The 27,224-nt window shown below is 36.3% G+C and overlaps 1 protein-coding gene across 1 annotated transcript in view; it reads left to right on the top strand.

Annotated features, from left to right (window-relative positions):
• PTPRD (protein tyrosine phosphatase receptor type D) overlaps nucleotides 1-27,224 on the top strand; it is a 325,556-nt gene that overhangs the window by 105,188 nt on the left and 193,144 nt on the right. Inside the window, exons 4-10 of the mRNA XM_044920761.1 lie at nucleotides 15,124-15,312; nucleotides 16,554-16,562; nucleotides 17,280-17,297; nucleotides 18,906-19,016; nucleotides 20,438-20,449; nucleotides 22,431-22,700; nucleotides 25,489-26,070. Coding sequence (XP_044776696.1) covers nucleotides 15,124-15,312; nucleotides 16,554-16,562; nucleotides 17,280-17,297; nucleotides 18,906-19,016; nucleotides 20,438-20,449; nucleotides 22,431-22,700; nucleotides 25,489-26,070 — 1,191 coding nt within the window. The remainder of the gene's footprint in view (nucleotides 1-15,123; nucleotides 15,313-16,553; nucleotides 16,563-17,279; nucleotides 17,298-18,905; nucleotides 19,017-20,437; nucleotides 20,450-22,430; nucleotides 22,701-25,488; nucleotides 26,071-27,224) is intronic.

The raw sequence follows: 27,224 nt of genomic DNA, 5'->3' as shown, positions 1-27,224 counted from the left end.
ATTACATATTTTATCAGAATGGCCCAGTTCCTCTCAGAATTATCTCATGTTCTATAATTTATAAATAATTTTAGTGAGAAATTTTCCATTTAATATCTGCCTTTTGAAGACTAACCCAGAAGGAAACAGTTCTTCTCATTAACACAGTAGGGATCCTGGAGTACCAGTCCCCCTGATGAACTCTGCTGTGGGTTGAATAGAATAACTAAAAGTTAAATGATCAGGAATGTGTCACTGTATGTCTGAACAAAGAGTAGGCTCCTTGACGCGGGTGGAATGTAAGTATTAAGCTAAATATTATCCTCCCTGCCAGGAAATGTTTCAAAATATGAAGAAAGAAATTATATCTGGCAGTGAAGGAAGAAAGGGTGCGCCAACTTACTTAGCCTTACATGTTCTGCAGCAATTTTTTTTCTTATAACTGAAGAGATAAACATTTCAAAACTATGATTGTTCTTAAATCTCTATCATATTAAAACATACCAGGAAAACTGACATCCCAGGAAGGTTTTTTGTTGTGTTTTGGTTTTTGTCTTTGCTAGAACCCTACTTAACTATGTTTCAGGAAAGTAGATTAGGTCTTGAGAGGAGGGCATATACCTAAGAGTCACCTGAAAATTACCAGCAGAGGGTTGGGGAAATGTGAGGGGCGAAGCAAGGTCAGAGTTGTTAGTAGGGCTGGAGAGATTGGCTTTATTGTGTGACTTTGCTGCTATTACCAAAGAAACCGATCTGTAATGATTCAAACAACAGAGTTCATATGATGTGCCCAACAGCTTTTCAGCAAATGGAAGTCTATGGGCTTTCACGTCTAAGTCATCAGCACTGAGGAGGGGAAGAGAGGGTGGGGGGCAGATATGATAGTCATTAGAAAAAACTAAATTGAAAATGTCTTTTTCCCACTGGGTAAACATTCTTGATTATATTCTATGTTCTTCTGAGTTAATTCCTGAGAAACTATAAAATGTGCCCATTTGATTATAATTTTCCCATGAAACCTGTCATGTATATTTTAGAAAGCTGTATGGTATATTATTTTATCTTTATAACAATAAACACTTAAAATGGCATTAGTTATTTTAGGGATCGGTGGCTGAAATACAAGTTCTTACTTCCTTTAGTGAATGCAGATTATTTACTCAGCAGCCTCATCGCCATCATCACTGAGCAGTTGAAGCAGCATTAATCTTGCAGTAAAACATAAAAACCATCCACTTGTGCTGTGGAAAGAACAGTGGTATATGTGGGCTTTCTGTGCCAGTGAATTCGAGGCTGAGATAACTTTTTCACTTGTCAAGCTGCTGTCACTTTGTTAAGAATTAGAGGTTGTATGTTTTCTAAATTTATAACAATATGTCAGTCTATTGTAACTAAATGAAAATGAACAACTCTGGGTTGTTTTCAGGATGTTAAGGAAAAAGTTTATTGTATCACTACTGAATATCTTGTCATTGGAAAATTGTATCTATTTAATTGGCATGTAGTATATTAAAATGTAACAGCCATGAGTTATCTTTAAGGAGATTCTTTTTTTTTTTTTTTAAAGATTTTATTTATTTATTCATGAGAGACAGAGAGAGAGAGAGGCAGAGGGAGAAGCAGGCTCCCAAGGAGCAGGGAGCCCGATGCGGGACTTGATCCCAGGACCCTGAGATCATGACCTGAGCCGAAGGCAGATGCTTAACTATCTGAGCCACCCAGGCACGCCTTTAAGGAGGTTCTTAACAGCATGTCTTCATAGGGGTACAACTCAGATTATTTTCCCTTTTATTCAGGAGGCCATTGACTGTGAGACCCTGATGTTTAGTGAACTTCTTCTCTGGCTAGAGAGAAAAATACCCTGACACACTCAGCTCTCTTCAGGTTGAGGGAATTAACTGTGGGTGGGGAGAATGGACGCAAATCTCCGGGCATCTCGATACCATTCTAGACCGGTGCCTCAGGAATCCCTGGCACATCCACAGCAAGAATGTTGAGCTCACTTTTGTATAGGCAGAGCCAGTACATGCATGTGTGCGTGTGCCCTCTCTTTCTTTCTCTCTCTCTCCCTTTCACTAAAATAAATAAATAAATAAAACTTAAAAAAATAAATATGGTATTGTTTTAGTAAGTTTATGTAAAGAGGGAGGAAAATTCAAAAAATTTAAAAAAAACATAGTTATACATTTCTTTAGGTAGAGTCTATACGTTGACAGCTTGTGATTCTAAAGGCTTAAGAAAAAGTCTCATATGCTGACAAATATAAAGTAGTTCAATTTGGTAATTCTTTGGTGTTAAATTGAAGCACACTTTTGGTATGTAAACAGAACATTATTTGCATTTAGGGGAAATTATCCTCTGTAGATATACAACACATTCTTGAAACATAAGTTACATTTAAAGGTTTATTCATGTGCTCCTATAATTTTCATTCTGTACAGTAAAACATTTTATATATTTGTTTTAAGATTTGATCTTTTTATTTTCCAAGATAGGCCTTGAAGAAAACTGCCATCACCTGTTTTCAGAATCTATCTTCTCCCTCAGATAGAACAAATACCTACCACAGTTCAAAATTCTAAAATTACATAAAAATAAATTGCTATAATTATATTATCATAAATAAATGAGATTTTACAAATCTTTAGGTTATATTATTAATATCTCAGTTGTACAAGAGTTATCTCTTGTACAACTTTAAAATTGTGAGAAAAGCTAAAATTTAGACATATCAGAATAACTTTATTTTTGTGCTTGTTGCTGTTGCCCCACTTCCCTAAATGATTAAAGAGCACAGAATGCCAAGCATTTTGCTTTACTGTGTTGTAGGTCTAGGGGTAGAACTGTGAAGGCCTCGGGGGGAGGCAGATTTCTCCTGAAAAATTTCAAAAGCCTGGCTTGAAAAACAACGCTCGGATTTCTGAGACTCCTGGGTGTTGAGTCAAGTGGACGATCTTGTAGTTGGAAGGAAGCAAAGTTCATCTTCTATCTTAAACTTTCTCAGATGCTTTCAGAGAAAAGTAATAGTCTATCCACTTCACATTTTCACTTCTCTAAATAAAAATTGTAAATCTGAAATTATTTTTTAGAGTATTGATTTCTCCTCATTTTCTTTTCATGAGCTTGCCTTGCTCTTGAATCACCACTCCATTTTGTTCATTGTTTAGCATTGATAGTGAAATATTTGTTAAATCTTAATTCTAAAGGCACTTACATATTTCCAGACCTAAAGATAATACCAGAAGGTATTATCATCATTGGTATAAAATTGGTAACAGCAGAAATGTCTGTTAACTAGTCTTCATGTTTAAGAGGGCCTCAAATGAAGTATGTATTTATTTAGGAATATTCTTCAGAATTGGAACAAAATGCTTGAGTACATCCAGCTATTTGGAAGCCTTGGAGATAACTCTTGTACAACTGAGATATTAATAAAATAACCTAAAGATTTGTAAAATCTCATTTATTTATGATAATATAATTATAGCAATTTATTTTTATGTGATTTTAGAATTTTGAAACAATCCCAGTCTTATAAGAAACCGGAAATTACAAATACAAAGAACTTTTCCTGTATTCTTTGAGATTAAATTGATGACATGACACCCATCACCCTCAAATACCTCTATTTCTCCAAACAAGGGCATTCTCCTACTTGACTACAATATAATCATCAAAATCAGGAAGTTAATATTGATGCAGCATAACCATGTAATCCTCAGATTACATTTCAGCAGTTTTGCCATTTGGGTTTTACCACGTGTCCTTTTCAGGTTGCTCTGATTGTCCTCTGAAGCTCCAGTTCAGAACATACTTTGACCTTAACTGTCAGTCTGAAAGAGCTGCTCAAGGTTTCCTTTGACAATTGATCTTGATAGCTTTGAAGATAACAGGTTTGTTATCTCATAAAATGTTTTCATTTTGGGTTTTGCTCATGCTTGCTTTCATCATTTTTAGATTATGAATCTTTGGCACTAATACTGTCTTAGTCTGTTCAGGCTGCTATAACCAAATGCCATAAACTCGGTAGAGTACAAGCAGAAATGTATTTCTCATTGTTGCTGAAGTTGGGAAGTCCAAGATCGAGTTGCTGGCACATTCAGTGTCTGGTTGGGACCTACTTTCTTGTTCATAGAGGGCCCTCTTTTGAATGTGTGTCCTCACATGGAAGTGGCAAGAGCTCTCACTGGTATCTCTTTCATGAGGGCCCTGATCCCATTTGTATGGGCTCTCGCATCGTAAGCTAATTACTTCCCAAAGGTCCCGCCTCCAAATGCCATCATATTGGGTGTTAGGATTAAACATGAATTTTGGGGGGATACAAACATTTAGCCTATAGCAGATACCATGGAAGGGATTGATGTTTCTCTCAACACATGATTTTGATTTGTGCATTATTGATGTCAACTTTGTTATCCTAAGATTGTTTTTGTGAGTCTTCTCAATTGTAAAGTCACTCTTTTCCTTTCTTTGTAATAAATGCCTATGAGGAGTTACTTTGGGAATGCATAAAGATACCATTCCTCCTGAAACTTTTCTATTTATTCATTTGTACCAGTATGGAGTCATGTCTTTTTATTTTAATATATTATAATTTGTTTATATATACATATATAAATTTCGATGTTCAAAATGCCGTACATTTGGCTAATGAGAGCCCCATCAAGCAGGCATCTTTGCTTTTTTAACATGTCCTTGTCACTTTGAGCACTTTCCCCTGTAACAGATATTTCAGGTATATCCTGTACCTTTTTCTTGTCCTGGTACTGAATGGAATCGGTCCTTTCCCCAAGCAGCTCTGCTTCCTTCTACTAAAGGGTAGAAGGTATTTAGAGAGTCATATTTAAGATCTGGTGTGGCCATTGCTATCAGGTATTGCTGCTTCTAGCTTCTCTGGACTCACACAGATAGGACAGGTATGTTTGGTAAGTTTATATAACTTAACATTTATAATTATATTCATTTCTGTATCAGTGTGTGTATTTTTAAAACCATGAGTTCACATCAATGCCTTCAGTTCCAGTCCACACACACTTATTCTAGTTTTCTTTTTTATATAATAATTGATGGCTTAAAAATCTTATTTTCATTTCTATTCACCACAATACAGTGGAGCAGCCAGGATGAATGTTTTTCTTGGCCTTGTTTGATTTGAGCTCATTAGAATTTTTGACTTTTACAGGGCTAGCAAGTAATGGAAGCAGGAGCCAAACCCATAGAAAGTTCTCTTTCTATGTTTACAATTTCTGTCTTTGTATCTCTCTTTCTAAAGAAACAGGAACTAAATTCTTGTACTTCAGCGCCATCATTCATTTTTGCCTTTCTTTTCTTAAAAATAGAAACAAAAACAACTGATAGTATGATTTAAATATAAATTAATGTAAAAAGTTCTTTTTTTAATTTATCATTCAAAATATGGCAAAAACTTTGATAATGTACAGGGTATCATGATACCAGCTTGTTAATAAAACTAATAGAAAGCAGTGAGGTTTGTGGAAGTGGGTGGGCATTGGATTTTGTTATCTTAATCATATTTGCATTACAAGGAAGGGAATAAAAGCATCACCCTGAATCCTAAATATTTGCTTAAAAATCCAAGAATTAATACTGTTAGGTAGGAGAGGATACTTTCATATTCCCATGAATTCATCTAATTTTGGATCACAAAGAGTGTGATCACTTGCTGAACCCACAGATAACTAATAACTGACTTAAAGCATGTGACATTGCAGCTACCACATTTATACAAATGATAATATAATCTAACATGGTTTGTGCTCTGCTATGTAGACATTGCTTTGTGATTTGTAGGATAATTGCATACATTACTTCTAAATAAGTTTGCTTTATTCTGTGCCAAGAGTGCCTTACAACCTCCTCAACATGTGAAGAATATTTCAGAAAATGGACTTTGCTCTGGAATGCTCTGTGGGTAGTTGGTTAGTATGCTGAATATTTAGTAACTGCTAATGAAGCTCCTATCAGCTTATCAGTGTCCAATTTTCTACTCTTGCATGGCATAATTCTATGAGAAATCATTGGAGACGCTAGAGCCCAGTAACTGCCCTTAAGAGATACCTAAATCCTCTCTGAAATAAAAGCTTCTCTGATTGATTTACAGCCATATTAAGACAAGCATACCATCTGTACATAATAACTTGAAAAAAGGAACTTGTACTAAATATTCAACATATCTTGTTCATAATTACTTTTGGGGGGCCAGATCTTATATTTATTAAATATTCCATTTGGGATATCATTTATTAACTGACAGTTTTCTCCTGCTTTATATAATTTCTTTCTGACTTAGAGTAGCCTTTGACTTATAATTAGAAACCACTTTATTTATATACATAATTTTTCAATTTCATTCATATGAATATCATTTTGGTAATGGCCCAGGAGCCCAACTTTGCTGGAAAACGTTGATTTAGCTTTTATTTCTTTTCTTTTTATTTTTCTGTTTTCAGTCCTTTATTCAATACACTTGCAGGAAGATTGATTTTGAATACAGTCATGATGTCAAAACAGTACAAATTATACCCTGCTGCCATCTGGAATGGTGAAAATAAAAGCTTTATTTACACTGTTTTCTTTAAGAAAAGAATAATAAATGCTTTTCCCCTCTTTAGGGACTGTATTCTGGAAAGAAATGGTTCTTGTTTCTAGCCTGATACTGTGGTTTATTCTGAAAGATAATGACTTGAAAACTCATTTCCTGATCAACAAAGTAGCAAATGCTCTAACCAGTAACCCCTCGGCCTTCTAACCACTGAGACACTGATCTGTCTCCTCTCCCAGACAAAGCTGTTTGGGATGGTCATTATTGGCCCCTTATTACAGTGGAGACCTCTGTGTGGCCTAAGGTCATAGGGTTGATATGCTGAGTCTACTGATGTCTAGTTCTCTGCTCTGTGTACTGTCTTTTGGTTTCTGCTCAGAACCAAAGTCCTGCCACTTATAGCCCTTCCTAGCTAATTAAACAGAAATTATAAAAGGGTTAATTTCCCTAGGGAAATTATTTGATATTTACCATCCTTTTTACTGGCTATGATACATGGCCGATTTACTTCTCTACCTGGAACCAATACTAAACAAATGAGAAGCCAACTGATACACATCAAAAGGTGGATTTTCTTAAAAATGTAGGACTGTTTTTAAAATTATTATTATTACATTCCATGGAACTTTAGTCCTTTCTGCTTAAAAAAAAATTTAAAAAGGGATGGCTGGGTGGCTCAGTTGGTTAAACATCTGCCTTTGGCTCAGGTCATGATCCCATGGTCCTGGGATGGAGTCCCACACTGGGCTCCTTGCTCAGTGGGGAGCCTGCTTCTCCCTCTGCCCCTACCCCCTGCTCATGCTCTCTCTCTCTTTCTGACAAATAAATAAAATTTAAGAAAAAAAAAAAAAAAACGACCAGCTATTCAAATTATTTTCGTTGTGCCTTCCATTATAGGTTGACTTTGATTAAGAGTTCTCTCACTGTTCATGATGAATATTTATTTAAAGGACAGCTATTGGCATAGAGGAATCATGATGAAGTAAAAATACACCAAATCTAGAGTTAAAAGATTTTTTTTTAATTTTTGCTCTAGGTATGATCTGGAACAAGTAATTTAATTTTGCTGAGTCTTTGTTTTGTGTTTGCAGAAGATGGTAATTATGATACACCTTTGCCTATCTCAGGGAACCCCAGTAAAGGCTCAAATGGTTTCAGTGTTTTCAGGCATTCACAGTAAAGCTTTTCTGTCCCAAATATTTAGAACTATTTTTTTTAGTTCGTTTTTGGGAACAAATCATATGACAATATGGATTTTTTTTATTTCCACTGTTGATTAATCAAAGAATGTAAAATCTCGTTCAAAGGGAGAAATTATGGCTTTTATGAGCTTTGAAAAGGTTACTTGACACAGATACTGCTTTCTAAATTCACTTGCATGTCTAGATAATCCTTCTGCTTTTTTTTTATGATTTGCATAGAATATTTCCCATTTACAGTTTATTGCTACAGCTTTTGTTATATCACTACTTGGAGTCACATGACTCTGTTCTGTTTAAATCTATTGTGGGAGCTTGGGATTGAGTAAGTGTATATATGCTAATATTTTATGAAATGCCAGACACTAGTCCCAGGCCGTGCTAGCCACATTTAATGCGTTATCTCATTCGGTCCTCCCATCTATGAGATGGGTCCTATTCTCACTACCAAGGAATCTAATTATTCTGCAGATACAAATAAATCACAACAGTGTAGAGATTCTCTAGATTACTTCATACCCAGCGCCTGGCCCACAATTGGCACAACAGAGGCATCTCATGTATATCTATAGAATGAAGGATGCCATCTATTGACTAACCAGTAGGTTCTTGAAACTAATAGTTCAAAACCTCTTTTTCTTTTAATTTAATGCAATTTTCATGAATATGAAAATATTTTATTATATGACAACCTGAACACCAACATATTTAAACTTTTCAAAAGAACTTTTACTTTTTCATAAGTATAAAAACATACTGGCCTTATGTGGCATAGATTAGTACTGTTTCTTTAACAGGTAGAGATCCGATGCCTTTCAATACATTTAAAGGCCTACCACTTTAATTAAGAAAATATTCATTATATGATCCATCTAACATTTGACTTTTCTAATTTAATGAAAACTTTCCTTAATCCCTTCATCCTTCAAAACAAAAACTAAACTTTAGAGCTTCTCTAAGATTACACTGTGAATGCCTAAAGGTTTAGGATATCTAGCCATTGAGAAATTTTTGCTCCTGTCAGTGAAAGATGACCCCAAGTGTTTGCCTCAACAGACAACTGAGTGATTTACTTTTTTTTTTTTTTAAGATTTTATTTACTTATTTGACAGAGAGAGAGACACAGTGAGAGAGGGAACACAAGCGGGGGGAGTGGGAGAGGGAGAAGCAGGCTTCCCGCGGAGCAGGGAGCCCGATGCGGGGCTCGATCCCAGGACCTGGAATCATGACCTGAGCCGAAGGCAGACACTTAACAACTGAGCCACCCAGGCGCCCCGATTTACTTGGGTTTTATCATTAGTTTGAACATCAGTAATTTCATTTTTCTAAAGATGACATAACAGAGCGTAGATACACATTTTTTTGTATTCTTTTGAGTTTCATTGTGTTTACATGTAATGTTTTTGTTATGTGGTTGCAGTTTTGACTTGTAGGAATTTACAACCAGTATATGGAGGGAGCCTTTCTATAAAATTAGATAAAGCAGGCACTGAATTGTGTTTTTCCAATGCAATAACTGCACTAAATTATAAAAGGAATCAGGCATGAATTGCACATCTCAACCAATGAAAATTGTTTACTAATTAAATAAAACTTATGTCTATAAAAATAGCCATTAATGACTATTTTTGTGAGTCTGTAAGTCTCATACTACTTAAGACACTATAAAAAATAGAAGTTATAAGATAGTCTTATGTCTCTTAGACTTATAACCAAATTGGGAAGGCCACATATTTAGCCACAAAACCATTAAAGAATGATTAACTGTTTGCCATTCGCAATGATGTGGATGGAACTAGAGGGTATTATGCTAAGCAAAATAACTCAATCAGAGAAAGACAATTATCATATGATCTCACTGATACATGGAATTTAAGAAACAGAACAGAGGATCATAGTGGAAGAGAGGAAAAAAGAAAGTAAGATGAAACCAGAGAGGGAAATAAACCATAAAAGACTCCCAATCATAGGAAACCAACTGAGGGTTACTGGAGGGGAGGGGGGTAGAGGGATGGGTTAACTGGGTGATGGACATTAAGGAGGGCATGTGATGTAATGAGCACTGGGTATTATATAGACTGATGAATCATTGACCTCTACCTATGAAATTAATAATTCATCATATGTTAATTAATTGAATTTAAATAAAAAATGTTAAAAAATAATGATTAACTGTTTAAATGAATGGCATTAAATAAACGCAGTAGGAATTCAGAGATGCCACATGAGTGAGTGCTGAAATGTTTGCCACAACTCCCTAAACATGTGTATTTGCAAATGTTTATTGTACACTGTCATGGGTACAAAGGAAATAACACAGAGCCCTGCCCTCCATGAGCTTATGAGTTCAAGTATACTCCTTAACTTATTAAGGGGTTGATTGATAACACCAGTTGAGGGCTTCAAACAAGGAGCCACTGAGAATTGTTTGGTATTCAGAAAAGTGATTCAGGGGGCTGAATTCTCTTAAGAAAAAAACTACTTATCTCTTCCTCCAGATTCTGATTTCGATTGCACTACCATTCTCATCAGAACTTCTACATTGTCCATAATATCTAAATGATCAGGTGTATTTGCCAAATCTTTTAATGCTACTTTTTTAAAAGCATACTCTTGATGTAATTGACATGATAAATTGGAAAAACGGCAAATAATCCCTCATTGAAAACTTCTTTAAATCATTTGGGACCAGAGTCAAAGCACCTGTCTATTTGAATTCATTCAGAGTCTCAGCAAGATTTGGCAAGATGAACTGCTTGGGCCACCTTGGCAGGAGGCTGTGGCTTTAGCAGGTAATTTAGTTTTGTGGTTTCCTATCAAGTCAGAAAGGTTCAGTATTTGCGGAATTGAAGTGCAAGTAAAAACATCATTAAAATTGTTTATGGATGAACAATGAAAGTAGTTTAACAGAGCAAATTATGCAAAAGCTTTTATTTGATCATTCACAGATATCTAAAGCATGACTCGCTACAAAACAGTATCAGACTATTTTCCCATACCTTCCATTCAGGTCCTGGGTAGGTCAGGGGTTATTAACACAAGTTCTGCAGAAGTGGGAAGTTAACTCTGGAAAATGCTGACATTCATGTTTCCCTTTCCTTAATGGAACTGTACGTTTCATATCAGCATATTTCATTAAGACACCAAACAGATTCAAAGAATGTGCTATATTTCCAGGTCTATTATAGCTGCCATTCCAAACAAAATATGTACAACTTCCATGATTCACTAAGCACAAGTATGTAGTAATCTGCCCTTTAATGGCCTCTCAAAATGACAGACCAAATGGCTTTGTGAAGGTCAAGTCTGATTTAAATTGTTGATGAATTAATAGCTAATTCTGCATGATTGAATATTAATATGGAACAGTGATAAGTAAGGCACTTTAAAGCTTAATGAGCACATTAATGAATAGGACAAAATGTTTTTCTTTTCACCTCATGTAAAAGTTTAAAGCTACTAACATATTGACAATTTGTTAGTTTTTGATAGCTGCTTTTTTTCTGTAAAAGTTTATGTGGTTAAGATATAAAAGGTATTGATTTTTTTCCCCCAAGTTCCTGGTAGTACACATTTGATAGCTGTCAAAATTGATGTTATCAAATGGCCAAGACAGTTTTATATAAATCACTAATAAATGTAGAAGGTGAAAAAAAAGCAATTAACATCTTCTAAACTACACCCACTGAGATAAGCACTCCAATTAGAAATTTCATTATTTCTACAGTTCGTTTTATGTTGAATACTGAGTTTTATTGCCAAATACCTGGCAGTCAAATTGGAAACAAGCCACACTGCCAACGTATAAGAGTTCTGGCTATTTGAATCTGTTACATTGTGATGTTTCTCATGAAAATTTAATGAAGAAAGTACATTCAAAGAGATTCTGTGCAAAGGGGGGATGGATAGAATTTAATTACCCTTATTAAAAATAAGAAAGGTGGGGCGCCTGGGTGGCTCAGTCGTTAAGCGTCTGCCTTCGGCTCAGGTCATGATCCCAGGGTCCTGGGATCGAGCCCCGCATCGGGCTCCCTGCTCTGCGGGAAGCCTGCTTCTCTCTCTCCCACTCCCCCTGCTTGTGTTCCCTCTCTTGCTGTGTCTCTCTCTGTCAAATAAATAAATAAAAAATCTTTAAAAAAAAAAAAAAAAAATAAGAAAGGAACACTCTTTACATCCACTGTCCGATTAGTATGCAAGAAAGATTATCTTTGTTGTGCACTTGTGTATATGAAAAGGGAGCTTTGGAGTGTTCTTTATGAGCCAAGAAGGAAAAAGAAAGGTCATGCAAATGTATTAGACTGCTTTGGGTAGGGCACAAGTCAATTTTGTCAGCTCTCCCCAAGATGAGGACTTCATTTCTTATAAATGGTTATTAATTCTAGATTTCTTTAGTAAGAGCCTTTAGTAAGTGGCAACAATCTTAAGTCTTTGACACTTGCCACTTGGTACTGAATATTGGCTTGGTTCTTCAGAGAGATGAACCTGTAGAAGAAAAGTAATGACTAGTAGGTCAGTGTTAATGTATGCTAATGTAACTAGTATTCAAAAGCCTGGGAGTAGATACAACGCCCTGGGAAACGCAGAATCAGTTCAAGGATCTCAAGGTGATTTTTTACTAACCTAAATTGGTAGCTTTAAATATGGAAAATAACAACAAAATCTAAGAGCTTTTTTAAAAACTCATTTCTAGATAACTACGCCAGTGTAGTTGACTTTGGAGCACTTGAATTATTTTTTTCCTTTGAACCATTTCGTGTCAATAGCTGCCAAGTGAGATGTTTAATATGATGTGTATGGTACAATGGCTATTGATCTTTCTGCTTTTGTTTTTCTAGTAACAGTAGAACAATGCTATAGATGTAAATACATCATACTGATGAAACCTTTAAAGTCATAAAGAACAGCCTGATGAAATTCAAATGGAGTAGGTTATCAAAATTAGTCTAATTTGCAAAATGCTCTATTCCATTTGTAATTTTTAACTTTCCAACTTGGAGCCCTGAAATATCATCTTGAAATTTCATTCCTAACTATTGTTTCTGACACTTGTCCACCATAGACTTCTGCTTGGCTGATGATGTGTAAGCATTCAAATAAATAGATTGTATCCGTGCTTCCTCAAAACAGTCATATCTTTAAAGTTAAGTAAAATGTTGCTCATTGATGTGAACTATTTTTATAACTTTTTTAGTCTCCAGCTGTAACTAGCTGGTGAGACAGGAAAATATTCTCTAGTGAATTGAGATGTCAAACCCAACTTGCCTTAGCAGCTTCTATTGGTCTTTCATAAATCTCCCTGCAGGAGAGCCAGGGTCCACACTTTTCCCTGTTCTCTTAGCCCCACAGTTTCTCTTACAATAATCTGGAGTTGTTGTTGAGGGAAACCTTCCCTTTATTGGGAGCTTTTTTCTTTGGTAATATTTTAACCTTCATTCATTCAAAATCTCTCTCTATAGTCCTAAGCTATTTCTCTGATCAACTCTTACCAGAAGTAGTTTTCCACTATATGTAGTAGAAAAACTTTTTTTTTCCAGTTTTTAATCACTAGGATATATTTATATTTAACCTTGGGAATCATTGGAGGTTCTATCCAAAGTTGAGTAATCCAGGGGCTCCAGGGTGGCTCAGTTGGTTAAGGGTCTGACTCTTGATTTTGGCTCAGGTCGTGGTCTCAGGGTTGTGAGATCAAGCCCTGCATCAGGCTCACATGCTGGGTGTGGAACGTGCTTAAGATTCTCTCTCTGTGTCTCTGTCTTTCTCAAAAAAAAAAAAAAAGTTAAAGAAAAAAAAAAAGTCAAGTAATCCAGACTAGTTTGATGGCAAGGGATTTGGATACAAATGAGACATGGAAGAACTCAAGGGGTAGGGAGATAAACTGATGATAATAAGTACAAGAAAATAGATTTTAGTTACTATACAATAGCTCTGAGGAGGAAAATATTAAATATATTTGAGAGGCTTTTTATTACAAAGAAGGTGATTTTGGCTGCATGGCTTTTCAGAGACATAGAGTACTTAATGAGCATGATTTGTCTGGGGAACGGTTAAGAATTACAGTGTGAGAAGAATAAACTTCCCTCTGGGGGTATCATCCATGAGAGGCTGAGAAAAATGGGGCCTGATTTAAAAGGATTTTGCTAGCTAGAGTTAGGAGATTGAGTTTATCCTGTAGTGATAGAAGGGAGGCAGTAGAGAACACATAGATCTGACTGACAACACAGTGGAAGCATCAAAATGGAGGCTTTTCCCTAGAAATTATAACCCAGACTTCAGCAAAACTCATAGGATCATACCAGAAATTTCAGGCTACAGCCAAGGAAAAGTGAGGTGCTGTATCTGGTGAGTCGTAATTTTTTTTTTTTTTCTCACTGGTGTTTGTGCTTTTGAGTAATTTTGGAATTGGAAGCTCATGAAAATTAATCAGAGGTAATGAAGGAGGGTTGATTAAATTAATGCCAGACCCCATGAGAATTTGAAATGTTTCCTAATGGTTTTCAAACAAACAGCCAAGTTCTAATTTAGATAATCATCACCCATATAACTCAAAATTCCTTCAAATTCTAAAATTCTTCAAGATAGAATATGCCTTTCTAATGTTGACTGGAAGAGCTGGTAATGCAAGTTAGTCATGTGGATCATCATGTTTAGGGGATTTAAGAGGACTTTAATTTTGTAAGATCTAAGATCTGGGACATTTTTTGTAAAGATTTATTTATTTGACAGAGAGAGCGCACAAGCAGAGGGAGTGGGAGAGGGAGAAGCAGGCTTCCCGCTGAGCAGGGAGCCCGACGTGGGGCTCAATCCCAGGACCCTGGGACCATGACCTGAGCCAAAGGCAGATGCTTAACGACTGAGCCACCCAGGCGCCCTGATCTGGGACAATTTTGATATAGGTTAGGGAGAAGTGAACTTTGGATGAGCTGAGGATTCAAAATTTAGGAATTTCAGCTCTTAGTGACTGAAAATGGTGTAGGCCTTTGGAATAGAGGAAAATACTCTCTTACTCTAAGGAGTATACTTCCACTTGTTCTTAAAGGCCCATTTCAGAGCCTCCTTTGGTACTCACTGACCTCCTCAGGCACACATTCTGTAATTTCTTTTCCCTCCGTCATGCCGGAGAACTAGAGGCATTTTTTCATCATGGTCTTTATCACATGTGTCTTAGCTCTTTGTTAGGTTATTGGTCTCTTATACAGCAGGTGCATTCTTCTGGCCAGGAACAACATTGTGACATCCTAATCTGATAGCGCAATGTTGCCAGGTTTGTATTGCCTTCTCAACAAATGCTGAGTAAGGTAAGGGGGAAGATTAGTGGGCAATAGCTCTTGAATCTTGAGCGTCTGACTTGTTAACATAATGTTTGTATCACCTTTTGTCTTGCAGAGGATCAAATTCCTAGGGGCTTCCCTACCATTGACATGGGCCCACAGTTGAAGGTGGTCGAGCGTACGCGCACTGCCACCATGCTTTGTGCAGCCAGTGGGAATCCAGATCCAGAAATAACTTGGTTTAAAGATTTCTTACCCGTCGACACAAGCAACAACAACGGCCGTATTAAGCAGTTACGATCAGGTAGGGTCTTGTTACTGTTTCCACTAACTCTTAGAGAATTTTTTTTAGCTTTCTCTCTCTTTATTTTTATTTTTATTTTTATTTTATTTTAATTTTTAGGTATTGATTTTTCTCCCTCTTCTCTTTCTCTGTTATTTAATGTGTTGTCCATGTTTGTGATGTCATAGCCTGTTTCAGAGTCTGTCTTTCTCTCTCTGTGTTTTGCAGCTTCTGTTTAATCCTCATTGCTCACTGCTGTGACTGTATTTTTGATAATTCTTTAATTTACTGCTTTTCTGCAGTATTTGATGGATCCATTTTCTCCTCTTTCTTCTTTCTCTGTTTTCTTTTGGAACAAATTTATTTCAACATTGGACTTCATTCAGAACTTGCAAGGAGGTCCAATGGTTGTATCCATTAAAAACCAAAAGATTCATATTAAACACTAAAATGATTCAGTTTTATTAAAGTGTGTTTTCTCTGTCTTTTCTGCATTTGAACTCATCAAAGTACCAAAGTTTAGTAAGTTTGGTCACATCTGCTTTCTTTTCACTAATACATAAACCACAGAAATGTTATCTCCTGAGTAACCAGATGTATTTTGCAAAAGTCCTTTACCAAGTACCAATGAAAGGAGGGGATTTTGATTAATTTTATTTTTATATTATTGTGAGTGAGCATTTTCTACACATAAGCCACAGTAGTGTGCGCCCACAGTAAAGAGTTTTGAACCCTCCAGTGACTGGATCTACAGAAGTCTGCTTTTGGTGTAGACTCCAGCTTTTGCTGCTTTCTCCTCTCTCTCCCTGCTGCCCTTTTGTCCCTTTCCCATCCCCATCCCAAGTTCATTCCTTTGCTCTCTTTAGATTAAAAATAGAGGTAATTCTAAATTTCTTAAATTTTAGAGCCTGTCCCTAGGTGATTTCCCTGGGACATGTAGTAATAAGCGGTTTACTTTGACGTTGGGAGTAATATTGATATAGAATTCTAAGTTGTTTAACTTAACTGCCTGTCTTCCCAGAATTCTCAGCTTTTGACCTGTCCTGTGATGTTAAAGCGTCTTGTTAACTGCCTCTTTTGCTTGTTGTCAGCAGAATTGTGTAGATTAGCATTCTGTTATTGTAAATAAAGAATTAATTATTCACATGTAACATAGATGATTTAGTATATAAAGCTTTAACTCTGAAAAATTTGTACCAAATTATAAGGAATATAATAATATTTTTATGCTGTCTTTCTTCTCTCCGTATTTAAATCTCCAGAATCTATTGGTAAGTGCTTAGTTCTGAAGCGCACTTCACCCCCACTAATTTCCATATCCAGAATATTATTATTATTATTTTTATTATTATTAATAAAATGCATGGCATGCATTTTACTAACTGTCAGTGTAGACACCAGATCTTGGTAGTGGCGCGCACACGCACACATCCACAGAACTGTTATTGTAAGAACACTGTCTAGAAAAATAAAATAGTACACAAGTTATCACACAAATGTAGCATAGTGAGAAGCATAAAATATTCAATCAACAGTGTTTGTTTCTAGTCAGTCATTAGTATTTCCTACAACAGTATATATATATGCGTATCTATATATATACTTAAATAGATTAGCCAGTATTTTTCCTAAACTATGTCTTTAAAAAGTATTGTTTAGTTTTTATTTATTTTTTTAAGAATATGAGGCATATAAGATATGATTCTAACCCGATATGACCCCAGACCTAAGAACTCAGTTGCTTCTCTGAGAAGGCAGCGATGCCTATTGTGGTCTTTGCCCTCTGTGGTATAATGCAACTTGCTTTTGTAATCTAATAATACTATCTAATATATTCCTGTTTTACCAGTATAGTAATTCAAGTTTCTTTTAAGACCTTATTTAATTCTGTAAATCTAATTTAATTCTTCTCCCCAGCCCTAGCCTCCTCCTTCTCGTACTAATGCTTCTTCTTTCTAATCTTATTTGCATTCATATTATCCACCCAGGTGGTACACCAATAAGAGGTAAGAGTGCTGAACTAACGTTCACAGAATGATCTTGCTCATTCTTTCTGTCCTCTCATCACTCCCATCTTTGTCCTGTTTTCAACATCATTCCAATAATATGTCCATCAACTTTATTTTTTCCCTTTGTACTGTTTGGTTATGATCAGTGACTCTCATATTGTGAGTTTTCCTTTTCTTTTCCTTTTCTCTTTGTTTTTTTCATTTCTTTCTTTATGGAAATGATTATTTAAGTTGTGATATGCTTCAAAGAAAGCATATCCAGGTCTCTAGACCACAGACCAGTCACAGCGTACCATCTGTCCCTCTTTTTTTCCTTTTCTTCTTCTTCCTTTTTCCTTTTTTTCTTTTTTTTTCTTCTTTTTCCTTTTTTTTTTTTTTTTTTCCAACCGGAGAAAAAAAAAAAAGATCATTTTTTTCTTCCTTAGCTGTTCTTGTTCTGGACCAAAGCCAAGATGGTCTGGAGAACAGTGGCAGACATGCAGAAGACAGCCTGGAACATCTGCTTTTTGTCTTTATCTTTCAAAAGGTTTTTGCTTTTGTTTTTCGATTCTTTTTTCTCTTACTGTCTTAAAAGTCAAAGAATGACTCCCCTTTCCACCTGATCCCACTCGCCTACGACCTGACAGCAATGTTTTTTCCCCCCACGTCTTTTTTTCTTGGATTACTCGCCTCTGGATTTTTGGATCTTCTGTCCTTCAGGCTATGGAAACAAAAGGTGCTCAGTATTCTTGGTGGTATGTGATATTGCTGGTTTTTCATACTTTGACTCAGTGTTCATTTCTTTTAGAATTCTTGTTTTGTATTTTTCTTGGGGCTTTGTGACACCACACTGCTAATCCCACTGGTGGATTTTGATGGGTGTCTTAGGGGATCCGCCTCGAGGTCCTCAAGCAGTGGTTGGTTGGCTCTTTCTCGCTGGCATAGGCCGTGCTTTTTAACTTTTTTAAAACCTTCTAATTCAACTGCTCTTTGTTTTTCAGCAAATGTAATAAATGATTGTAAGTCGTGGCAAACTGTCTTTCTTTTCTTCAAAATCTGCGTGTCTTAAGGGAGTTTTGTTTCTTTAAGTAATATTTTCATAATATATAATGACTAATTTTAATTTTTTGCTTTGTGCAGCCTTTTTGTACTTGCTGCGTATTTTTGCCTTTCTTCAGCAGAAGACTTTCTTGAAAACCCGGCCTGGTTTTTTTTTGAGCGTACCTATCTTTTGCGCCACTTTTGGTACCACAAAATGGAACAAAACAAAACAAAACCCAAAATTAATCTTTTGTTTGATTTAAAAGCCATACTTCCTTGAAGCAGTCTCACCCATCTTCATTTTATTAGTCTAGGAAATGAGAATATTAATTATGACTAGAAGTCTTGTTTGGGAAAAGAGATAATTGTTTTCTTATGCTAGCATTGATGATGTAAAGAAAAATAATCTGTATATGTTTTTCTCATCGCATCATTTTCTGTCTGTGCACCTTAGCGAGAGATTGAATCGACGTTGAGTGGACCTTCGCTTTGCAGGGCTTTTCATATTGTTAAGAGGTTTAGCTTTCTGCTCTGGGAAAGCCTTCTCTGACCATCTCTTTGGCACTATATTTTATATCCATACAGGCGCCCTTCAGATCGAACAGAGCGAAGAATCTGACCAAGGAAAATATGAGTGTGTTGCCACCAACAGCGCGGGCACTCGCTATTCTGCCCCTGCCAATTTATATGTCAGAGGTAGGAATGACGTCACCCTGGCATCGCTTCCTCATTAAGACTCAGGGGGAGTTGAGAGACCCTCAAGATCTGTGTTGTTATGTCAGTAGGTACCAAGCTGATACGCTAGTAATTACAGTAGCTGAAGCATTTTAGTACATAGAGAATTAAAGATCTTAACCCTATTGTTAAAAAAAAAAAATGACGACTTTTGAGTTAAACCTATCCTGAGGCTTGAAGTTTGTAAGTATATTTGCATTTTTACATCTCAATTTCTACTTTTACTGCATTGATTGAACTATGCTTGGCATTTGTTTGAAGTTCTCTTCTTTTCCTTCTTTTTTTCCGTTGCTGTTTCTCTTCTGTTTCCTTATCAAACCCTGAAATAATTGCTTGGTGTGCTACTAATCAGTTTTCTGTGCAACTCCAAGCATAAAAGCGTTTATGTCTTCAAGACCTCTGCTGCAGAGCTGTAAGGATAAAGCTGCTAACTTAGAAACAAACAAAAAAACAAACAAAAAGAAAAGGTGCTCCATGCAAATAGCGCAATTATATTTCCTTTCTTTTTATACTTTTTAAAATTTATGAACAGGTGGTTTTATGTATGTGCATATGTCTATGCATATATTTGCACACATTTTAAAAAGTTATTAATATTCTGAAAAGTTTAATTTTCAATTGCCCTGGAACCCTGATTGTATTTTTAACAAATAATCTTAGTTGTCCTTGGGACAAGAATTGACTTATAAGGTTACATTCATATTTTCTCATAAAGTAATATAAATGGTTACATTTTGAGCTTATGAATGGCTCTGCCTTTCATTTCAATTAGAAAGAAGTATTTCTTCTTCCCCAGAGTTTTCCAAAGCTGGTTCCTATAGCTTTTTGTTCAATGGAAATGCTCTTATTCCTGGTCTACGTGTCTGTGAATAACCACAGAAGGCATGGGTGGGGGTGGGAATAGATTAAAGACTGCAAGGGCTTTAAGTTACAATAAGATGGGTTTCCTTAGGAAAATACCTAGCTTGATTTTGAAATTTTTATTTGAGATAATTTTGTTTCTGTGGGGATGTTTTCCTCTCCTATCTTTCTCTAGAGTCTGGGGTGGGAGAATATGAAGAAACCATTTCTTCTCCAAATTCCTTGAAAGCCCCTTGATCTTTTTTCTTACAATGGTGACCTCCTTTGCTGCATGAGGCATGTGAACCTTCTTCAATGGAAAAATTTCAAAATGATGCTAGCTATTGTTTCTAATACCGTATTAGTCCATGAGGTGTTGTAACATTTTCAGCTGAGGTAGGAAGGATTAACTAGAGCAAATAAAGATATTCAAGTAGCAGTTGAAAGCCTTGATATGGCCTTTTTACTCTCTCTGTGTTTCCCTTGTTTTTCTCCTTTCCTCATTTCATTGTGTTCTGCATCAAACCCCCTACATCCCTCAGAGCTGCGAGAAGGTTGGTGTGTTTTTTACTTTTTACCCACCTTACAAAACTCTTAATTAAACCAATAACAAAGAATACAAATGAAATGAATGTAGCTGCATTGTGGTCTTCTTTTGGTTAATGGTATGTTTCAGCAGAGAATGCCCTGGCCCTGGCTTCCAGTGCTTGCTGGTGGTATCTAACCGTGGTGCATGATGGGCGAGAATGTACCTGGGTGCATGGTAACTGGTAACACTTAACTCTCTCAGGTCCCATGAACTCGGTCAGTGTTCCTGCTTTCCTTCCTGCTCCACTCTTCCCATCTCCTGCCTCACCTTAGTTTTTGTCTTACAAGGATGCCTGCTGCCCATAGAATGACTTTTTGTAGTTGTTCTCCTAATCCCAAGCATGAAGACTAAACTCTCCTCTATTTTCTTGATATGTTCTTTGACACCATAGAGCCTCCCGTGGCTCCTGCTTGCTTTGTGTAACCTGTGAATTGGCTGCAGGAGGCATGCTTAGCTCTCTCTTCTCTGCCTGTCATTCACCCCTGAGGCCATCGCAGCAAGCCCTCTCGAATCAGCAGAGGTTTATCTCAACCTAATGACAGCCAAAAAGTTTACAGACAGAATTATTTACTTATCATTTTCTTGGGGTTATGAGGTTGTTTGTTTATTGACTTATTTAGAATTTAAAAAATCACTGTATTATCCATATTTAAGGTATGCTCCTAATGATTACCTCTTGATCTAAAATACTCCTGGTGTAATGTTTTGCCAATAAGAGCCCAAGATGAAGCCTATTTGTCTCTTGCCCTCTCCTTGTCCAAGACACATGTCTTAAGCACACATAAACATGCAGATTATCTGAAGCAGGAACACTGAACTGTAATTGCTTGGTAATTTTTTCTGTGTTGCATTGCTTTAATATGACCTCTTCTCTCAATATCATGTTTCATTGTATGTTTTAGACCCAGTGTCCTTCCAATTGAACATAGGCATAAAAAGCCTCTTACCCGATTTTGTTACCATCATCTATGTCATTTTACCTTAGATATGAACTGAGTGGAATCTTGAATGTGAAATACCCAGCTCCCTTCCTGAATTTGCAATCCTTACCTTTGACAACGTAGCTTAATCTAATGTATTCCTTCTTTGAGCCCTATCATCCCTTAAATCCCTTTGTCAGTCACTGTATTTTACCTCCTCCCTTTATGTTTAGTGCCGTTACCTTGTTATTTCTTCTTTTGTCATTGTTGTCTTGGATTCCAGCCATTTCCCCATTGTCCTAAGCATGGGCCTTGAGACTTCATCTTGTGCATGCCTTGCATGACCCAATCCAGTATCTCTACTGGCATTGGCTTTGTTTCTTCTTTTGTGAGCATAAATTGATATGTGTATATATTTCTGTGTCTGTTCCAGTGTTAGTGGAGGTCTTGAGGCTGCATCCACTCTGAGTCTGAAAGCAAATAAATTGCACTTTCGTGTCCTCTAGATGATGTTTTCCAGGGTTGGGATGTGACAGTGTGGTCCCACACATACATTCACATCAATTGGAAGTGCACAGCACTGAAGTTGGTTTTGATACTCAACTTAAACCTGCTGGTGACCTTCCAGCCCCCTTTTCTGCACATACATGCATGCATAAGATCTTTGCTATATGCATGCATGTATGTGTTTTTGTGTTTATCTTATGCATGATTTTTGTGTATTGTTAGTTTGTAGATAGTTTTTTTGTTTTGTTTGTTTTGTTTTGTGGGGCCCTTGTAGGTCTGAATCAACTTTTGTATGAATGTGTCTAAGATATCAATGACTAAACTAAATACTTTTTTCTGTGTATACACATACCATACTTGTATGGTCTGTATTATCCACAGTTTTTCTTTGTTTTGTTTTTGGAAAATCCACAATATGTTTCAATTGTTTAATTGTGTTTGTACAGTGCATGTCATATGTTTAACAAGCCACTTTATCTTGCCTTTTATTTTATCATTTTCCCTTGTGTTTTGTTCCAGTTCGCCGTGTCCCACCAAGATTCTCTATCCCACCTACTAATCATGAAATCATGCCAGGTGGAAGTGTTAATATCACCTGTGTGGCCGTGGGGTCACCAATGCCTTATGTGAAGTGGATGTTGGGGGCAGAAGATCTGACACCGGAAGATGATATGCCAATAGGAAGAAATGTACTAGAACTGAATGATGTGAGACAGTCAGCAAATTACACCTGTGTGGCTATGTCAACACTGGGTGTCATTGAAGCAATAGCACAGATCACTGTCAAAGGTACGCTTAATGGTTTTTGCTTTGAGGGTCTGGGTACATTCAAGTCTCCTGACTAATGTCCTTACAAAGTCTACCCTTGGAATTCTAAAATGAATCAATTCATCTGAGTTCAGTTTTCAAAGTCTAATCATATCTATGGTATCGTTTAAAATGCACGTATCTAGGTAGGGAGATTCTTAAAAGGACTGATAGCCTAAGTAATGATAATCATCAATATATTTAACAATCTGCTGGGCCGGAGCAGTAACCAGGCAGATTGAGAAACGTTAGACACTGTCAACCATTATGATAGAACTGATGCAAACAGGTTTCATATTAACCCAGAACTCTGGTGAGAGTGCATGATAGAAAAATACAAGTAAGTATTAATAAATGCTCAAATCCATGAAGACAAAAGAAAAAGAGAGAATTAAATCAACATGATCTAATAATAGATGTTTTAAAATTTTGATGGGTCTTATCATTAAAAATCAAACTGTAAGTGGCATTATATTCTATTTTAACTTTATCTCTTATCTTCAATACATGAAGTGCTCAAAAAATATTATTTTATTTAAGTGCACTAAATGTAACCGAAGTTACAAATTTCACGAATATTTTTAAAACAAAGAAAACAAAAGTAAGTGTGTGGGGTACCAATTGTTTTTATAAGTGTTTATAGAATTCTTGAATACTTTTGTAAAAACGGTCAGACTGAGGATGACTTTAGGTTCTTGCAAATGTCTGGAACTACTGCAAAAATGAACACAAATTATCTTTGCTTTCCAGGAAGTATGATCCTAAAAAATGTAACACACATTTTGTAATTGGTGTCATATCCCCTACCAAGCATATATATCAAATATATGCAATTAAAAAGCAATAATGTGACATAAGAACAAAAGTACATGCCATTGTCAACATTTTAGTCATTTAAAATAGTAACGTTGTATTGAATATCCGTAACTGTATTCAGCATACTTAGACTTATCCATACGTATAGGCACAAAACCTATACTGTGCAATAAATGTGACAGCAAAGCTAACGTCTGTTAAGTTTCAGTAAGCACACCTTTAATTAGCAATATTTTTACTTACCTTAATAATTCAGAAACACATCTAGGGAAAATTTGGATCATCTACTTTTTGAAAAATGTCAGTCCAGTATATTTGAACATTTGTTCAAATGTCTTTTTATTATTATTTTCAGTAAAATCCCTTGGCTAAATATTATCATTCTATAGTTCTTAGAGTAATATGCAAATATTGAATCACCTTTCTTATAATAACTAGTTCAGTTTCAAATATTTGAAGGTTTACTGAAGACCTTCAAGAATTCAAAATCAGGAGTCACATTAACTAATATCTTGTTCAACTTCTTATCTTTGTTTTCCAGGCTCTTGCCATTCCCTACCCTCTCCACCTCAAAAATAAATAAATATAAGGGTGAATCCTGTAGGCAAAAAAGTAAATCAAAACAAAAAGAGCAAGTGGAAGAGAGTGAGGATGTGTCCCAACTCATTCATTCAGTTGGGTGTTCATTCAGTTAACACTGCTAGGCAGTATTCTAGGTATTGGAGATACACATGTAATCAAGTACAAGTTTGCAACTCTTGAAAAGCTGCCATTCTAGAGAGTATTATACTTTTTTGCCTTTATGTTGACAAGGAAAAAAAATACAAAAGGGCTGATCATATGAGTGTTACATTCTGGGTTTTCTCTCAAAAGTTAGGTGGTAGCTATAATTTCAGGTATTACTGATATTGAATATAGACTGCATATTATGATAGTAAACTGCTTTAAAAAGTTATTTGTGAATATGCTTTAATTTAGTTCAACATTTTTGAATATCAACATTTTGAATATAATAATAATATTAACTAAAAACATGAATTTGAAATTAATCAATTTGAAATTTACTATTCTTTCTTACCTTAAAATTCTTGGTTAGATTATTTTGGTTTTTTTAGGATTTTATTTATTCATTTGAGACAGAGACAGACAGACAGACAGAGGGCATGAGTGGGGGGAAGGGAAGAGGGAGAGGGAGAAGGAGAAGCAGGCTCCTCTCTGAGCTGGGAGCCAGACTCCATCCCAGGACCTGAGGATCATGAACTGAGCCAAAGGCAGATGCTTAACCATCTGAGCCACTCAGGCACCCCTAGATAATTTTTTTAAATTATAGTAATATTATCTATGTCTTATAACTGGAAAACAATATGGATATTATTCTTCCATAGTGATTTAATGCCATTTGAATATATTACAAATTGTGTTCTTTTCAATGTTGGTATTTAGTTATATCATGTATTTCTTGAAGCAAGAGGCTAATTGGCCAAACTCTTGGTTATAATAATAGTAATAATTGCAATTAATGTTTTTTGAGGGTGCTGGATACATTCTGGGAGCATTACTGGAATAGTTCATTAATCTTCACAGCAAACTCATGAAATACAGTTACCCAGCTGTACAATACAATCCAGTGATAGCTCTTCCCATTTTCCACATGTGAAAACTAAAGCAAAAAGATGTTATGCAATGCATCCAGGATCACATAGCTAATAACTGGTGGATTTGAATACAAGCCTCAAATTGCAGTGCTCTAATGTGCTTTTAGTAAAAGGAGATTTGTCCCCTATGCATCTTACTATACATCCTACCCACTTAGAAAACAATCTTTTGTTATAATTTAATCTAATCAAATCTTTAGTAGATAACATAATTCTGTTATTCCAGTAGTAGAGCTTATGGATCTTTGTAATATCTTAGAGCTGATGGGTATTCACTGTCCTTTTTTTCTCCTCCTAAGCCTTACCCAAACCTCCAGGAACTCCTGTAGTGACCGAGAGCACAGCCACAAGCATCACATTGACGTGGGACTCTGGGAATCCTGAGCCTGTCTCTTACTACATCATTCAACATAAACCTAAAAATTCTGAGGAACCTTACAAAGAAATTGATGGGGTGGCAACGACACGCTACAGTGTCGCTGGACTAAGTCCCTACTCGGATTATGAATTCAGGGTTGTTGCTGTCAATAACATTGGGCGGGGACCTCCCAGCGAGCCTGTGCTAACGCAAACCTCAGAACAAGCACCATCCAGTGCCCCACGGGATGTACAGGCGCGGATGTTAAGTTCAACCACCATTTTGGTACAGTGGAAGGAACCTGAAGAACCAAATGGACAGATCCAAGGATACAGAGTTTATTATACAATGGATCCCACTCAACACGTCAACAACTGGATGAAGCATAATGTAGCTGACAGCCAAATCACTACTATTGGCAACTTAGTGCCCCAGAAAACATATTCTGTCAAAGTTTTGGCTTTTACCTCAATTGGAGATGGTCCTCTTTCAAGTGACATACAAGTCATCACTCAGACAGGAGGTAAGTCTGGTTCTGAATGGAGAGTAGAGAAGGAGGAAAGGAGTAGGTGCTAAGAGGTGTGAATGGTGAAAACAAAGAAAGGACAAAGATAAGTATGAATTTTAATTTTTGAAACTTAGAGTTTCTAAATGAGAGGTTAAGATAAGACATCTGGAGCAGAACAGGCATGGATACCTGAAAGACTAAGTAATACTTTTAAGTAGAGGGATGCATTTAGCATCTTTTTAAAAAATTTGTACCCAAATGACTTGAAGATTTTTCTGAATGAGATGGATGAGTGCATCCTCCATGCAGCATTTTGAGAACTATCCTGCTTTATACTAGTGACTCTGATAGAATACTCTTACAAAATTATTTAACTTATGAAAGATTGGGTGGTTGGGCCCCTGGGTGGCTCAGTTGGTTAGGCGACTGCCTTCGGCTCAGGTCATGATCCTGGAGTCCCTGGATCGAGTCCCGCATCGGGCTCCCTGCTCGGCAGGGAGTCTGCTTTGCCCTCTGACCCTATCCCCTCTCATGTGTTCTCTCTCATTCTCTCTCTCTCAAAATAAATAAATAAAATCTTTAAAAAAAAAAAAAGAAGGAAAGATTGGGTGGTTCAAGATAAACTTAAAAATAAAACCATTTGTCAGGGGGCCTTACACATTTAAATGTCTTCTATTTTCCAAGCAGCTACCCACTAAAAATACTCTCCTAATGGATTTTTGACTTTTTTTTCTTTGTATGGCTTCGTGGGTGGAGAAAGACAGTTATCAAGATCCTAGATCAAACTTTGGGGCCTCATTGACTCATTTTACTGGGCATTCAGGCGGACATCACACTATTTTATGGAGAAACACTAGGCCTTTCAAGTGGTTTTATTTTCATAAGTGGATATAAGACCTCTCTGGTCTTTGATTCAAAGTGATCAATTTTGCCTTAGGTTGAGAATATGACATAGCAACTTTCTTCTAAAGTTTATTCTTGAACATCTGAGAACTATTGATTTGACTCCTATGAGGTGTTGACACCTCATAACTTGCTTTAATCTCAGTGTTTTGGCAGTATGCTATTGGTTTGTTCTGAGAATCTACATAAAAACCATATTATTAAGAAACATATTATTGGACAGAGTAGTTATAATCTGTAGGTGTAACTCATTGGTAATCTTGGGA

Source organism: Neomonachus schauinslandi, chromosome 13, assembly GCF_002201575.2.
Source record: "Neomonachus schauinslandi chromosome 13, ASM220157v2, whole genome shotgun sequence".
Taxonomy (NCBI): Eukaryota; Metazoa; Chordata; class Mammalia; order Carnivora; family Phocidae; genus Neomonachus; species Neomonachus schauinslandi.
This window is presented reverse-complemented; position numbering and strand designations above follow the sequence as displayed.